At 44.5% G+C, this 18,078-nt stretch overlaps 1 protein-coding gene across 7 annotated transcripts in view; it reads right to left on the bottom strand.

Annotated features, from left to right (window-relative positions):
* Window positions 1–18,078, bottom strand: part of TOGARAM2 (TOG array regulator of axonemal microtubules 2) — a 124,109-nt gene that overhangs the window by 49,515 nt on the left and 56,516 nt on the right. For 6 of the 7 annotated variants that reach the window (XR_012800858.1, XR_012800859.1, XM_075595423.1 and 3 more), the window contains exons 5-10: window positions 13,523–13,743; window positions 13,035–13,237; window positions 11,866–11,912; window positions 2,359–2,543; window positions 1,205–1,313; window positions 207–413 (exon numbers count right to left, since the gene is read on the bottom strand). Coding sequence is in view for 5 of the 7 variants with exons in the window: in XM_075595423.1 (XP_075451538.1) it covers window positions 207–413; window positions 1,205–1,313; window positions 2,359–2,543; window positions 11,866–11,912; window positions 13,035–13,237; window positions 13,523–13,743 (972 nt within the window). In the remaining 2 variants the exon portion in view is untranslated. The remainder of the gene's footprint in view (window positions 1–206; window positions 414–1,204; window positions 1,314–2,358; window positions 2,544–11,865; window positions 11,913–13,034; window positions 13,238–13,522; window positions 13,744–18,078) is intronic. The other variant, XM_075595425.1, reaches the window with a different exon arrangement.

The following is an 18,078-nucleotide window of genomic DNA, read 5'->3' as shown; positions in this document are numbered from 1 at the left end:
AGTTCAATTTCCGCTGCTGGATTGCATGTATAGTACTAAGCTCACATGGAGCATCAACAAATTGTGTGGTGGATAGATATATATATATATATATATATATATATATATATACATACACACACACATATGATTTTTAACCTATCATAGACTAACTGTAGGAAGACCACATGTACAAAACACCTTCTGTCACGTGAAATAACTCCTACCTGAAGAATGGCGCAGGTCACTGCTGGCAGAGTCTTGGTTTATGGTGGGGATGCTGGGTAGGGAAGGACGGCTCATCCATTTGTTCAGCGCGTTATTGGCGCCCGCTCTGTGTTTATCGGGGCTCGCTGGCATTGTAGTCCCACCACTGAGACTGAAGGAGGCAATCGTTGCAGGGTCTGTACCCACACAGTTTCTTTGTAATATCGCTAGGGAAACATGTATGTTTAAAACAAATTCTTAAATAGAAACACACATCCAACAGCAATAGATCTCTGGTCTTATTTCCCTACTCAGCAATCAAAGAAAACTACTAAATAATGAAAAAAATAGATAAAACACATCTCGAAAGTGCTAAAGCAGATAAAGATCGCTGTAAAAAGCAGAAACACCGTTGTAATGAGGAAAACTCAACAACAAAGTGCCTTGTTTTGATACAGATAGATTAGATTTCTGATACAGTGCAGTACTTTGGTTTGGGAATGGATTGGGGGTTTGTGGCATTCCCAAGCCCAAAAATGAATTTTTCATGTGCATTAATTTTTTGGCTCAAGGGAACATTTAACAGGAGTCTTGGAAGTATCGAAAAACTTTTGGCAAGACGATGGGGTTAAAATTTGATCTGTGAGAAGATTGTGGCATTCGCCGTTCTTTCGTGGTTGGTCAATTTTTGTTATTTTCTCATAAGCTGCATAATGTTCCCTGTTTCAGATTTATACTCCACACCCAAGCCACGTGTTCATTTCATACCCGTGAATCGTTGCCCAACAGTAACAATATGTCATTTGGGGAATTCATCTCTATTTAGTTATTATGATAGACTAAAGTCGGGACGGATACAAAATCCACATCCGAGGCAATTTGATGCTCTGCGGATTTTGCCTTTTTTGGTTCTATTTTCTCTGTCAAAAAGAGTTTCTGTAAAAAAAAAATATATATATATATATATATATATTTTGTTGGGTGGACAAATCCCCCCATTTCCTTTAAATGTACTTACACTCCTGGGACTGCTGCCGGCTCCTCTTCCTCTCTTGACGTAAATGTTCTATCTCCAGCTGTTTCTGTCTCATCTTGTCCTGGGCCGACTTTGATATGGTGAAGCTAATCTGGAACCAATAAACATCTCTTTTTATCCCCATGCAGTATACAGGTGTGAGATATTATTTACCTGGAAGTTCTTTTGTCAATTAGGCACAACACACGGGGTGTTGATCCAGGGAGTAACCTGATTGCCAATTCTTGGAGTCAGGAAGGAATTTATTTTTCCTCTTATGAGATACAGTATCATTGGATGATATGTCACTGGGGGTTTTGTTTGCCTTCCTCTGGATCAATATACTGTAAGTATGGATATAGGATAAAGTATCTGTCGTCTAACTTTACCATAGGTTGAACTTGATGGACGTACGTCTTTTTTTCAACATCATCTACTATGTAACTATGTAAACCACATGTCAAAGGATCACATATTACCGTTTTATTGGGGTCATATAACCCCAGTACATTTCACTGCCTCAGGAGGTGAACAAATACTCATACACAATAACGTTTTACGGTGGAAAAATATATATTTCCATCTTTACCTTAATGCGTTGGTTGAAATGCTATTAAAAAGTAGTGTTAAAAAGGCTAATTTAAACAATAACTACAATAGAAATCCCAGAAGATCCACTGATCACTTTACTCGACAGAGATCAAAACACTGAATATAAACTGAAAAAAATAATCTCATACTGATGTAGTAAGACTTACTACCAGTAAGGCGGTGGCGGCACTGAAGGATTCACGCTGTGTGGGCTCCCTTTTTGAAGCCCCCCATCGCGGCAGACGATGGGCAAATCTTTTGTGACTGTGCTTCTCTACTGTTTACAACTCGGTCGTCAAGAGAAACCAGCAAGCCCAGGTTCTCAAGATATCTCTAAATAACACTTCATTGACCAAATAACCTAACTCTAATTTGCTTAGGTCTGTGTTGCCATGAAAACCTGGTTTAGGGGTTACTATCGAGCACTGGACTTGGGACACCCTGCTACAGAAAGAGTTCTCCGTGTAATGACAGCCTACAATGGCCTTTGAGTGCATCTGAGCGACACAAGAAAGCACAAAATAATGTTGCTTCCCTTTCTTACATATCGGCATAACAAGACCTACTCTTCCATTGTTTTCTTTGTGTTCCTCTTCCTTGCCGAGCTGCAGCCGCTGTGCCACATCCACTTCTTTGGCCGGGTTAAAAAAGATGGGTTTTAGTGGGATGGGTTCCCCTGCATTCTCTGTGGTCTTCATGGCTGCATCATCCGTGTGATCTTGATGGGGAGCAGACTCCCAGCTTCGGCTCTCTAAGCATGGAAAGTAGAGAAGACAAAAATGGAAGCGTCAAAGCCCTCAAATGGAAACATGACAATGCGCGTGTTGTCCTTAAAACTTATTAAACTGACTGAATTAATAGGGATTTAAGATATCTCTAGCTTGAAGCCGAACCTGCAGTAAGGTTGTTTTGGTTCTATGTGGGTCTGAACTTTTCACCCATTAGGCAATCTCCTTACTCAAGCTTATATAGTGGGTATGGTGAGGGGGGGTGGGTATAGTAGGCTGTGCTGTTTCACTGAGCAGCGGGGATAAGGTTAAACAGATAGCAGGACCAACATTTCTGGAGTCTGCCAAGGTCACTAGTATTGTCAAGCCCAATAAGAAGTGTGTCAAATCCTACTTTTTACTATGGCTTTCGACACCGTAATGCATATCGCACCATGAAAATGAGTCAACACACTAGAACAATATGCACAAGTCATTTGAAGATCTGCTTAATCCCTTCAGTGCTGGATGGTAGGCGAGGTCACGCCACAGCCCGCGAGTCACGTTCATGTGATTACTCCTGACCTCGGGCACTGCGGTGATGTGAACGGAAGGGGAGAGTGCTCTTCTTACACTCACATTGCGTTCAGAGCTTTTGTTGTATGTCAGTAGGGCACCCAAGGGGTTACAGATTAGAAGAAAAACATTGCCATCATTAAAACAAACAGCAAGCTGGCTGTTTTTAGTGTGCAACGAATCCGAAACGTATCTGTCTTGTGATTTCATGATCACTGCTTTCTCGATGCTGTCTCATAAACCCAACCTTGCCCCGGAGTCCCCTGCAATGCATTACCTGGGTTTAATCAGCAGTGTTCAACGTACAGCTGCACAACTGATGACATCTGTATAGTGTTTGCATTTCGGAACTGTATGTTTATATTCCATTATATTATTTGCTCCACACACTAATACAGTGCCACAATGCGCTGTGTGTGTGTGTGTGTGTGTGTGTGTGTGTGTGTATCTTGGATGATGGACTTGGACATGTATCTTGTTAAACACAGATGCCCACATTTCTTTCTCTGTGTGAGTTTAATACATACTTTCTACCAGATCATTTGTAAAACCCTTTGCTGCCAGGGGTGTCAAAACGATGTATTACAAGATCCTCTGGCATTGGAGAGGTTAAACGCACATTGGTAACAATAATATTCCTTTTCCCCTGGGAGATGTCCCCTATAGAACATACAGCGTAGGCTCATTATCAGCCTAAAGGGCTTTATCAGTTAATTCAACACCTACTGTTAACCCAGACAGCTGCTAAATGGGTGGGGGTGAGCAGGGTGTTAGGGGTGTGGTGGTAACACAGATATAATCCTGCAAGTAAAGGCAATCCCACATGGGACCAGTTTGAACTAAGGTCAGCGATGTACGCATTGGGTTAAATCCCTTTTGGGGGAAAAGAAATCAGACACGTATTAGTGTTTGAAAATTATTTTTGGAAGTTTATCTTGGTGGGTTTTACTGTCCTGATCTCATCCTTATCCTTGTCCCCATCCTGATCTGTCTTTGGACAGGGAGTGGATACCTATAGACGACTTTGCTGTGGAGTGAATAAGATTTATAATCACTTCCTTCGTGGACGAAAAAAAGCGACATTGCTCAGGTTTTGATAATAATTTCAGAATTGTTCAGGCTTTGAGCATGTTAATCTTCTTCACAGAGCCCTTATCACAGAGCCCTTATCACAGAGCCCTTATCACAGAGCCCTTATCACAGAGCCCTTATCACAGAGCCCTTATCACAGAGCCCTTATCACAGAGCCCTTATCACAGTGCCCTTATCACAGTGCCCTTATCACAGTGCCCTTATCACAGTGCCCTTATCACAGAGCCCTTATCACAGAGCCCTTATCACAGAGCCCTTATCACAGTGTCCTTATCACAGTGCCCTTATCACAGAGCCCTTATCACAGAGCCCTTATCACAGACGAAGCCCATCGTGGGCACTGGACCATTTTCTGGGGGCAGATGGGGCTGACTGCTCCAACGGAGGCGCCACCCGATGGAAACGGAAGTGGTGTCCCGTCCGCCACTTCAGTTTCCGGATCGTGCCATGTGATCGGCCTAGGAAAGGTTAAAATACTTGCTGTTCTCTGAGAAAAGGGTATCAAACTCCCAGTTTTATCCAGTTAAACTGATCAGTGCCATGACGTCTCTCTGGTCCTAAGAGGGACTGCACCGTCACCTGGCTATACACCGCTATGATAACAATCCCCTTCACCTACAGTGACGCCACTGGACGTGTCACAGACATGAGCTCACTTTGATAATAGGTAGGGATGCAGCTTTCACTTACTAATTGATTCAGCGCAAAAATAAATAAACCTTTGTTTCCTACAAATTGATCTTTAAAGCTCCTTACTGTGAGCTTTAAAGATAGAGCAGTGGCGACAACTGAATACACTGTTTCTTTCTTTATCTGCAAACAGCACCTTAATCAGAACCATCTGCTTTTTATGCCAATCACTGTGCTCGGTAACAGGGCCACATTTCATTCTTACCATTCACGTATAACTGAACTTGGCTGGAGAAAACTAGATCGCAATGTATGTGCAATGACAATAAAACAATAGTCTTATATTGCATTATATGTGCATTACTATACGAAAGACTCTGTGTACTGGCAAAGGATTCCTGTTCTAATAAAGCTTTATAGTGCAATCCTGTATTTCGTGGCCCTTAAAGCAGCAAAAGGTGTTTGGTGCCTGAGGCGCATAGGGATACATTTACGTGATAAAGTCAGATAGTGAAATCCTTCCACCATTTTATCAGAAAAGTGCCATGGAGTCAGCGGAGGTGTTGAAAGCTCCCATCCCAGAATTAGTTACGTGGCCTTAATTGGTAATCATCCCCCTGATTTTGTTTTGGAGAAAACCTATGTTAAAGATAACCTTCCAAGTGGTCTTATGGCTGTTCTATAGTGGGCGCACTTGCTCCGCCGTGCGCACAGCACTTATAATTGGCTGGGTGACTGACTGGAGGGGTGACTGACTGGAGGGGTGACTGACCGGATGGGTGACTGACCGGATGGGTGACTGACCGGATGGGTGGGTTGGTGAGTGACTGACTGCCTGGGTGGGTGAGTGCGTGACTGACTGACTGCCTGTGTGGGTAAGATTGGTGACTGACTGCGTGGGTGACTGATTGCGTGGGTGACTGACTGCCTCTGGGTGACTGACTGCCTTTGGGTGACTGACTGCCTTTGGGTGACTGACTGCCTTTGGGTGACTGACTGCGTGGGTGGGTGGGTGACTGCCTGCCTCGACTGACTGCCTGGGTGTGTGACTGCCTGGGTGGGTGGGTGGGTGACTGCCTTTGGGTGGGTGACTGCCTCGACTGACTGCCTGGGTGGGTGGGTGAGTGAATGACTGACTGCCTGTGTGGGTAGGATTGGTGACTGACTGCGTGGGTGGGTGACTGCCTTTGGGTGACTGACTGACTGCCTGGGTGTGACTGCCTGGGTGTGTGACTGACTGACTGCCTGGGTGTGTGACTGACTGGGTGGGTGACTGAATGACTGCCTGCCAACCCATAGCGCACCTACCACGGCAAAAAAAAATAGCGCGCAACTTTTATTTAACTGTTTTCTTCTTATTGTAATACAGAAAAAAACATTACAATGCAGCAATCTGTTTATTTTAATATTTTCAACAATAGACAAAAATACCCAATGCTACATCCAATGTGACAAAAGGCCTGGGGGGATTCAGTATGGGCCTGGGGGGGGGGGCGTGGTCGGTTAAGTATGGGCCTGGGGGGGGGGATTCAGTATGGGCCTGGGGTTTTAAGTATGGGCATGGGGGGAGTTAAGTACGGGCCTGGGGGGGTTTAAGTATGGACCTAAGGGGTAAAGTACAGTATGGGACTAAAATGAATTACAGTACCTCTCTTCAACCGGTCCACGGTGGGGGCCTTCGATCGGTCAGCGAGGGGGCCTTCGATCGGTCAGCGAGGGGGCTTTCATCCTGCCCGCGGGGGGAGGCTTCAACCAGCCCGGAGGGGGGAGCCTTCAATCGTCTCACGCTCCAACTGGCCGGGGGAGCCTTCAACCGACTGACTGCCTGGGTGGGTGACTGACAGTCTCGGGGGGGGAGGGGCACGGGAGGTAGGCTTGGGGGGGCGAGACTGGCGGGCTAATTCCCGCGGGAGCATTTAGTTCCCACCCCCCAGCCCAGCTGCTGCCTGGGGCAGGAGGCTGGAGCGGGGGAAGCTGGGTTGGCGGGCGCGGGCTCGCCGCGGCGCTTACCCTCCGTCCCACGTTGGGAGCGGGGGTGAGCAGAAGGGAGCGGGGGGGTAGCGGGTCCGACGTGCTTCCCTGCGGGACGCCGACCCCCGCAGACCCACCCTGTTGGTGGCCCTGCACGCAACCACAGACCACAGGTCGTGTCTGTACCTGTTGCAAGCGCCATCAGGCACTCCGACGCGTGACTGGGTCCCTAGCCTCACACCTCTGCGCATGTTAGCCCAAGATAACACCGCTATGATATTTAAGACTTTCCCAAAGATGGACTCTCACAGGCGCCACCAGTCTAAGTTCTTTCAAAACTAAGGCTGTCTCACATTTTAATCTGGTCTGTAACTGTTACATACGCCTTACGCCTATAACATATATTATCTTTAACTGTGCATGCAAAGTCTTGTATATAATGTATAACTCTGCTCACTTAATGTAACTATGTATTTGTAACCATGTATTTGTCATCATAACTCTGTGCCCAGGACATACATGAAAACAAAAAGGTAACTCTCAATGTATTACTTCCTGGTAAAACATTTTATAAATAACTAAACATGGCGTTCCCAACATCCAAACCCATATTATCACCGTGTTATTTCTGGGAACAGCCTAAAAGCAGCGTGCCGAGGATAGACTTAACCCTTTCATTCCAAAAAAAGTGACATTTGTCATAGAAAGACATGGATCATATATATGTCTTAAACACATCACACACTGTAGTGTGGTTTTTAGTCATTGAAGTGATATGTTGCTGTGAACTAATACGGTATATAATGTAAAAATGACGGTATTAAGTATGGGTGTACAATGTATAGCCATACATACCTCAACAATAATAATGCATATTTGTTATGAATGTACAATTAAAATAAATGAAGAAAGGACACTAAATAATAGTTGAAAATAAACTATAATATATAGTTGCGAGTTAGGAGTAAAGATTCCAAATCAGCTGTAATCAGGGCGGAGCTATGAAATATCTGTTAGAAAATGATTGACGGCTCCCCCCGGGATGGTTCACATGAGCCAATATTATACTGTACCCTCAGTTCTAACAGATGTAACACCTGCCCTGCTTTATTGCCAAAATAACCCAGGCTTTGTGATTTTAGCAAGCAGTTTATGCCGGCTGCAGGTAGACTCGATCTATTTGTACTTTGCCACAGACATATGAAAACTGGGAACAGCAAACCAGAACATTTGGGGATATCCACAGAAGTGCGTCATTTTTACGCTAATAATGCTCGTGACCGAAATTGGAAACAGACGTTATTTTTATTCGCTGTACCGGGTATCCTCAAAGCGAATGAGATGCAACAATAACGTCCGTTCGTCAAAGTCTCAGCGCTATTAACGGGGATTTTCATGTCTCCGAGATGCGTTTCCACTACACATGCGCATTAACGCATGTTACTAACGCATGCGCTAAAGGCGCATTACCAAAAGCTAACGCAAATCTTGTTATAATATTGAGACGTAAAATTTGAATGACAAACTGGGTTTTCAAGTTCAATTCCAGTTTTTGTCTATACATAAAACGACCCTCTTCTATTATTTGAAAACCAATACACACTAGCTGTGCCTCTATGGTAACACAATATATTTTTGTAACTTGATACTCCGCCTCTTTGTTGGAGAATGACTGTGTGATTTCTGCCCAAACCATTGTGTTTAAACGTACGTTGATGAAAAAGTCTCCCAGTCATTGTCACATTATTTTGGATACAGTTTGTACATTGTAACAGTGAACATAGCTACTGTGTCTCCTGCCGGTAATCAATCATACATTTCTTCCACAATGCAGGCGTAATAATCAGGCTGTAATTGTTCCATACAAAGAACCTGCAATTACCCAGCAATTTCTGCCAATGCGTTCCCTGAATCTTAGAGGAGGATGTGAACCTGTTGCAGTGGATTACTGAAAAGTAAACATGTGCTAATTTAACAATCTTGGAGAACAAAGCAAAGGTATCTAGGCAAAGTTAAAGCTGCAGACCAAGCAATATCCTACATGTGTGTCTTTTTAATAAATCAGTTCTGTACTATGACAAAATACTTGTTGCATTTAAAAAACAACTCTGAATGACATTTTTAATATATTATAATGTAACAAGCATTTTTTGTTTCTATAGCAACTATTTACAAAGTCACATACCCTTCCTCTTCTGAAACAGGCTCTGGCACACCCCTTTTTGAGCCCTGCCCTCTCTCTAGCAGTGCAACAATTGTATCTAGTGACTGCCTGGTCACATGATCTTCCCCACAGAAGTTTACATCTTTGGTCCTCTTCTGCTGCACTGACGGCCATTTAGCGAACCCTCGAGACGAATCTTTGCCAAATCGATCACAGGAGAACAGATCGTTCGGCAACTTAGCTAATTACTTATTATTGTGTGGATTGTATAGATGCACATATTAAAGGGGGGGGAAATAAAATGTAAAAAAAATGGCAGCTTGGACTGCTGCTTTAAAGCAAATTGCCCCATTTTCTTTGTGCATATCTGCTCTGATTTTTCTCTGTGTACTAGGCTGTTAGGGAGGAGTTACATGAAATAAAATAACTTCAAAATAAAATAATAATGGGATGTATTATCTATATGTGCCCGTCACATTTTGACCTTTTGCCAACATGAAAATAAACCCCAGTGGGAAACTTCTCTGGAAAAAAAACTTTACCCACAAAGTCCCAGAAGCTTTGGCAAATTACCATTGCCACAAAGCCCATGAATAAGAGGAATGTTGCTACCACTATAATAATGGCTGTTGTTCCATCTCTTGGTTTGTTGCCTTGTGTGTGTGTGTAAGGATCGGCGCACACAGATCCACCCCCCCCCCCCCCCAGAAAATTACCAGGACTCTTGCTCCAGATTCGCCTATCTCATTCCTCGCTGCTGACGCAACTCCACACTGTAGGTTTCTCATTGGTTGCTCTCTCCTACTTATGCTCAGCTGCGCCACTGGCACATTGGCTGAGCATAATTTAATGTTCCGTTGTGTTCATTGCTTCCTAGCCTCGCAGTCTTGTCTTGTCCTCTTGTTCGCAGCTGTCATTGGCCCGGCTTGTTTTTGGACTCCGCTCTTCTGTACTCCTGACCCCGGCTAACTGCGACAATCTGCACCTCTCAAACCCTGAACTCGGCATCCGTACAATGACCATTTTCCTCTCTCCAACCCGGACCCCGGCAAGTAGTACCTGCAACGATCCGTACCTCTCCAACCCGACCTCGGCATGTATATCGACTATCCGTACCTCTCCAACCCCGACCCGGCTACCTCAACCAACCTACACTCCAGACGCGTCCACACGGCTGTGGGTGGTAGTGGATATCCCCACCTCGGCCCCCCGGTCACGCCTTGTTTGCGGTGCGCACATCCTGACAGTGTGAAGGAACCTGATTTCCCACTCTGATGGTGGATTGTCAGTTTATATCTGGTGGTGAGATTAACTGCGATCTTAACCAAATCAATCATTTGTCTCATAATTACTATAACATGTTATCAATTATTTTTTGGTAATATGCATATGTCCCCAATGCACACACAGCACGCATGCGCTGGTGGAAAATGCTGGTGTTGAGGTTATTTTGGCACAATATTAGTTCAATATTGATGCAACTGAAGTTATTTGCATCTTGAGTCTCTTTGTGTTAATGTATCATGTATATATGTATAAATATAATTGTACTCGTATGGCACCAAGAGTGTACGCTGCGCTCTGCAAAATTACAATGCAGGGAAAATACAGTAGAAAGAGTGGGGAATAGAGCAGCGACTAAATGAGAACATAAGGTAATAATAATAATAGCATGTTTTTGTATAGCGCTGTTAGTTATACGTAGCGCTTTACAGAGACATTTTGCAGGCGCAGGTCCCTGCCCCGTGGAGCTTACAATCTATGTTTTTGGTGCCTGAGGCACAGGGAGATAAAGTGACTTGCCCAAGGTAACAATGAGCTGACACCAGGAATTGAACCAGGCTCCCCTGCTTCAAACTCTCAGTGTCACTCAGTGTGTTTTACTCACTGAGCCGCTCCCTCTCATAAGGTGAAGGGAGATCCTGCCCTGAAGGGCTTACAATCTAAATCATAGTAGTAGTTTGAGATTTGGATGAGTTTCAAAAGAAGTTTAACTACCATTGCCAAAAGTCCTCCACGGCTGTGTGGGGTACACTTTCCTTGTTAATGATCTGTATGAAATGTAGTACAGTATACTCTTTCTTACCTCTGATGCAAACACAAGCAGAAATACTGCAGTGTCAATATCAATGTATATATATATACCTCACACTTATGTGACATTAGTGAACAGCTAATAAAGCACCTTGTGTGACTTCTCAATGTTTCTCGCCTCCTCCTGCTTGCGAATGACCCCGGCATGCAGGACCAAAGGGAACTCAGCAGTTATAAGATAATAAGAGGTGATAATCTTCCTGGCTCTGCACTTCTGTAACCCAGGCTGTGCTGTAAAAGCTGTGTCATACGGCAGGCATAAGCTTATAGGGATCCATGTTAAAATGGATAAGAAGCAAAAAGTGACACGGTGTGCTCATTTGCATATCATTTCCCAGAATCCCTAGCTGCAGTGTTTGCTAAGCAATAATGGGGAAAGACAGGGTTGCAGACCTGTCGGAGACATGCAAATGCACCATTGGTGGTATTTTTATTTGCTGCTAAACGATCTATAAATGTTTATCCTGTGAGTGTTTGGAAATGGTGCAACTGGAAGCATAGGGTGCTTTTTACTGCCCCCATCTTTGCTATATCATTGTTATATTTAGCCGATGTTTGTTGTAGTATTCATAATATCCCCCAAACTAGGTTCACATTATTGTTTTCTCCGCTCTGAAAAGCTGCCGTGTAGATTGTTCACCCCAAGGGCAGCTGCAAGAATGTCTTTAGCACGTCATTTAGTGCTTAGGGACTAAAGGCACTAAATAATTCCAATTTATTGTTATTGAATATCCATAAAAATCTGACTCTCCCCTGTTATTTTGCATGATAATCATGTTTCTCTACATTCATTTGACAACTCGGCTCATGCATAAAAGATGCTTTGTGTTCACACTTACCCAAAGGCCTCTGGGATTTCTCCTCTGCACTGCTGCATGGTACACATCTATAAATAAAAGAGCACGCAAATAATATTGTACAGTTAATATCCAGTATATGTTTAATGTTAATAATTAGTGGTGTAAAAAAAAATGATCTTTTTGAGGCATATCCTTTGATGATTAAACCCAGTGAGGAGCCACAATATATAAAATAATAATCAATGCAGTTATTAAGCTACCTTTTCCTTCTCTTCCAGAGTCAGATAAAATCTGTTATTTGATCTTATATTTCTCCCTAAAAGTGCAAATTGCCCACCTAACTTTCCCCCCCCCACATATTGCGACAAAAGTAGGGCTACCATAAGTTCGGTCGGTGTTCATCGCCTCCGCATGCGCGATGCATGAACGAAAGCCGACCACACATGCGTGTGCACCATTCATCGACTGCACATGCGCAAGCGCCGTTCACTAACCACGCATGCGCGGTCGGCTTTCATTCACGCATGTGCGGTCGCCGTGTTCCCGGAAATTTTTAGTTATTTCAACATTCCTCCCGGGCGGCGACCTTCAATGAAAAAGCCGGACATGTCCGGGAAAATACGGACATATGGTAACCCTAGACAAGAGAGACCGCCTTACATCCATGATTGTGTCTACCATTTCAAATATAAATACCCTATTATTAGCACATTTTATTTTGAAGAACCTATTATTCTTTCAAATAAAATATTAAAGCTCCTGGACGGCTTCTGGGTTTATCCATCAGAACGCATGTTACAGAGAAAAGCCTGTTGTGTGCAGAGTGCTGGCGCCGAAGCAGTGAAGTCACTGGCAACCATCTTGTTTTATCCCTGGTCGCCTGCCCCTCTGTGGAAGACACAGTAAGCCTTGATTCTGACAGAGGAATAGAGTTGGGTGCAATTTTTGCCAAAGTTGGAAACCACCGCGAAAATGTAAAAAATGTTGGCGCACTGGAGGAACGTTTGCGAATTAATCAATAAAAGTTTGGTTCCTGTGCTAATTTAGGTATGCAAATGATTTAAATTTGCATATCCAGGTATATCACGTGTGTTCCTCTTTATACACAGGTGTCTCTCTGTGTGCTGTATGAAGGTGGGATGGTATAAATAGCACTTGGGACAGTGTGCGGCATTATTGACAGCCTCTTGTGTCTGACAGATATTAACCTCTCCTGTGAGGTCCCCTGGCTGGGGACCGGAGACCTCCTGGTTAGTGGTGTGGTAGTACGGCTCTGCGTGGGATCACTCCGACTCGTGTCGGCTGCTGCAGCCCCTCCAGATGATTTGGGAATGGGGGGGATCAAAACCCCGCAGAGCGACTTCCGCTTGGTCTCGGCACTGTAACGTACGTGCTGCAGGGAGTTCTGCACCTGGGAACAAGCCAAGAGCAGGGGGGCATTGTAAACACAGAGCACGTCTCTGACTGACTTCATTATAACATGGTACAGAGGAGTGGTATCTTGGATCCCAAAGCTGAAACGAATAAACGTATACAGTATGTAAACTACAATTAACTCTCTAGTTTTAAATAATATAAAGTGGCAGAAAGGGTATGGACCCAGATCCAATGACCTTTCTAATAATGTTATAATTACTGTATTGAATTCATGGTTAATGTGCAAAATAAGGTGCCAGAACTCCGTTTCTATAAGTACCTCTATAGGTGCTGGTGATTGCTCTCTATGCCCTTCTGTTCTGTCATTACTCTCAGCTCCATTATTCTGTGCGCTGTTCTCCACTGATCCACTGGTTTGAGGTACTGGGCTCCTTTGGATGGGTGGCACAGGTTTTGTGGCATTCAGCAGCCTTTGGGAGGCACCTCTGGGGACAGCAGGCTTCAGAGGAGCGCTCATGGAGCCCATGAAATCAGTTGGAGCTACAAAGACATAGATACTGTGAATATAACGAATGACAATGATCTATAAAAAGCATCTACCTGTAACTATAGTTATTTAAAACCAGAGACAAAACATGAAACACAGACAGAGATCAGTGCTACATCCAATCAAACTTATACACGGTACAGTGCCTAAATATATATATAGATATCTTTTGAATAAAAGGGTCTTTTAGTTTAACTCTTTGGCCAAAGTGTTGTAGGCCCTTGAGCCCCTACACGGCAGACCACATCTCAAGGGTACCTAACACTAATATAAATTCTTAATAACCTGTGCATTACCAGGAAGAATGATTTATAATAAATCTGTCAAAATTAGTTGCATAGTTCTAAGTCTGATTGAAGCTTTTATTAACCTGTACATTACCAGGAAAAGCAATCTGTATTAGATTTGTCACAATTAAACTGCAAGCAAGCAAGTTCCCCTGAGAGTGGGAGATGCAATGGAGTGAGCTTTTAACCATTTGAAAGTGGGAGGGGGTGAGCTTCAAACTAGGGAGGAGGAGCCACCCTCCAATCAGCTAAGACCAGCTGAACAAGGATTGTAACACAAGGATTGACACACTCCTCTGTGACACTTATACGCTTATATATATGTTGTGGTTATTTTGGGGATTCAATATGAGCTTGTAGGTGTCCTGTATGTTTTACCTGTAACTACAGTTAACACATCTTTAAAGTGGCCCATTTTAAGTGGCAGACAATATCGAGTTGAACCGAAGTAGAACGAGAAGTGACAGCAGTTCAATTCCAGAATCCAAGGCCAATAGGTGTGCTGAGTTGGAAAGGAGGACATCTTCTATCAAACTCTCAATAAGACACTGCACTCTTCAATCAACATTCTGGAGCCTCACCATTCATAAATAGTTTCTTTCTCATACCCTTATCCTGTCTTCATTTTCAGTCCCCAATTCTCATCACCAAACTAGCATTGCAACCACTGCCAGGCCTCCTCTACTATTTATATTTGCTCTGGACTCACTTCTTTCCAAATGACACTTTTCTCACTACCAGCCTCATTATGCCTCTAACTCCATTCATATATCTCCATCGCTCCTTCCTACTCCACTTCTTATTTCACATGAACGCCTTTCCTATCTGTGTCTCTTGACACCACTCTGGAATAGACCCTGCACAAAAACACTCCCCTACAATTCCTCCTCATACATCCTCTTTCTTTCCATGATTCTTCTCCTTGCTTCTAGGAATATTTCTCCGAATCCGGGTCCCTGCCTTATTTCTACATGCTCTCCTCGTCCTCGCCTCCCACATCCAACTTGTACTCCTTGTGGAGTAAACCCCTCTAACCTCATACCCATTCCCAGTCAACCCGGTCTAGGGTGCAGCCAACTCATCATAGCCACTCCTCCGCAGCAATCTCACCGCTCCCGATCAGCTGCCGAGGGCAACTCGCCGTCAGCCGTCTCACTGCGAAGCTAACCCCCTAACCTTACCCCTTACCCCCAAAATCCCCTAAAGTTAAGTACTTACCCTAGACCGTTAACCCCTTACCCCAAAATCCTAACCTTAATCCCCAAAGCTAACGCTAATCTTCACCCTAAAAACCTTAACCATAAAACCCCTCGCCTTAACTCCATACCCTAAAACCCCTAGCCTTAACTCCATACCCTAAAACCCCTAGCCTTAACTCAATACCCTAAAACCCCTAGCCTTAACTCCATACCCTAAAACCCCTCGCCTTAACTCCATACCATATACCCCTCACCTTAATTCCATACCCTAAAACCCCTCGCCTTAACTCCATACCATAAACCCCTCGCCTTAACTCCATACCCTAAAACACCTAGCCTTAACTCCATACCCTGAAGCCCCTCGCCTTAACTCCATACCCTAAAACCCCTCACCTTAACTCCATACCCTAAAACTCCTAGCCTTAAGCCCTTACCCTAAAAAGCTAAACCTTAACCTAACACACATAATCTGAGCCCTTACCATAAATATCCCTAACCTTAACTCCTTACCCTAATGCTCTAAACTTACCCCTTACCCTAAAACCTCTCAAATGAACCCCTAAATAACTTACCTTATTGGTGAGATGACCAGCGAAGAGCTGCCCTCGGTGACTGACAGCCGGCGGCGAGTTGTCCCATTCCGCAGTCAATCTCCCTCCTTTCCTTTCCTCCTGTGCCCTTTAGAATGCTTTCTAACAAGTTCCTCTCTGTGCATGACTTCTTTCTCTCTCACTCTCTGCTCCTCTTTGCTGTAACTGAGACTTGGCTCACTCAGTCTGACTCTACTCTGGAAGCTGCCCTCTCTTATGGTGGCCTTTCTTTCTCCCACACACCACGCCCTGATCTCAGGGGTGGAGGCGTGGAACACCTCCTCTCGCTGCCGTTACTGAACCCTTCCTGTACTGCACCTCCCTCTCCTTCTTTTCCTTCCTTTTAGGCTCACACTGTCCATCTTTTTCCTCCTCTCCCTCTCCAGGTGGTGGTTATCTAGCACTCACGACCTCTACTCATCCCCCTTCTATCTTTCTGACTTTGAATCCTGACTCTCCTTTTTCTCCTCCGACTTCTCTTCTCCTTGGGGACTTCAACAGCCATATTGATGACCCCTCTCTCCCTTAGGCATCCCGCTTTCGCTCTCTAACCTCTTCTCGTGGCCTTCACCAATGGCCCGCACCAGCACCCACAAGGATGGCCACTACCTGGACCTGGTTTTTACAAAAAAAATGTTCTCTCTCGAATTTCTCCATTTCCTCTCTCTGACCATCACCTCATCTCATTTACTCTCTCAATACTCCTCTTCTTCACGTCCATCTACCCGTTTCAGCAGATACTTGTGTTCCATTAACCTCCTGGCTCTTGACTCCACTTTGCGCTCCTCCCGCTCTACAGACTCTGGCAACCTGGACAACTCTGCCCTATCCTCTCTTGATCTACTTGCCCCTCTTTGTCTCCCGCTCTCCCCTTCTAACCCCAGAACCCGGCTAAACTTCCACACATGCATGCTCCGCTCTTGCACTCGCTTCTCAGAATGCCGCAGGAGAAAATCTCAAGCTCTCGCAGACTTCCTTCACTACAAATTTATCCTATCCTGTTTCAAAATAAAGTAACAAAAAAATGCTGGAACTCCTGCTCAAAACGGCCTTTCCTGGACAGCCCCATATATTAACACACAGGAAGAAGTGAAGAGGAGGGCACTGTGATCTTGAAAAATTACCATTTATTTAGCCAAAGAAATTAAACGTTTTGGTTGCAACATGCAACCTTTATCCACTCTACCCTCTTCCAGGCTCAACAAACGTACTTTTCTTCACTGATTAACACCCACAAATCCAACCCACGCCGTTTCTTCTCTGTTTTTGACTCTCTACTCAGACTACCGTCTGTTACCTGTTTTTCTTCCTCCATTTCACCTCAGGACTTTGCTGGCTATTTCAAGACGAAGGTGGATTCCATTCACCAAAGCATCCCCTCTGTATCCTCCTCACATTCTACACCTCTCACTAACTCTCCTCCTGCCTTCCTTGTCTCCTTTTCCTGTCACAGAGGAGTCCGTGTTGCTTCTAATCTTAATTCACATCTACCACTTGCCCTCTTGACCCCATTCCCTCCCATATCCTCAAACCTCTTGCTCCTACTCTAATCCCTGCACTCACACTTATTTTTACCTCCTCCGTCAGCTCTGGTACTGGTCAAGCATGTGACAGTTATATCTTTACTAAAAAACAGTAAACTTGACTATTTTCTCGCTATACACTGGAATGTCTCAATGAATTATTCCTATTATGTCTCGTGTGCTACTGCTGTAAAGTGCTATGGACATGGATGGCACTATATAAATACATACATACATACATACATACATACATACATACATACATGCATACATACATACATACATACATACATACAACACTGCAGTAGTTTAAATACGAGTTTTAAAAAAAAAAAAAAACACATTTATCTATTTAAATCGGGATGTAAAATCTAAAACTCTTAGGCTAAGGCCCCGCTGCATGGGCCGGCGCGCCCGCACTGCATCCAGGTGGCGCGTGCACGGCACTTCACTGCTATATGCGGTCTTTAGGGAGACGGTTTTCGGCGTGGGGGGGCGTGGCCAAATCGGCAGCAGCGTGCAGGCAGCTGATCTGTATGCTCCGTGGAGTCTTTGCTTGAGCTCCGCTCGCCACTTTATACATCAGATGCACTGGAGGAAGGGAGGGGGAAAGTAATAGGCACTGAAGCCTGACCCTTGTTGCTTTCACTTTGAGCCGGGATTCCTCTGCGCACAGTCCCCCCCCCCTCCCCTCCCCTCTTTGCATATGCCGCTGCCTCTCCTCCCGGG

Source organism: Ascaphus truei, chromosome 4 (genome assembly GCF_040206685.1).
Source record: "Ascaphus truei isolate aAscTru1 chromosome 4, aAscTru1.hap1, whole genome shotgun sequence".
Lineage (NCBI taxonomy): Eukaryota > Metazoa > Chordata > Amphibia > Anura > Ascaphidae > Ascaphus > Ascaphus truei.
The sequence above is the reverse complement of the archived record's forward strand: the minus strand, read 5'-3'. Positions and strand labels throughout refer to the sequence as shown.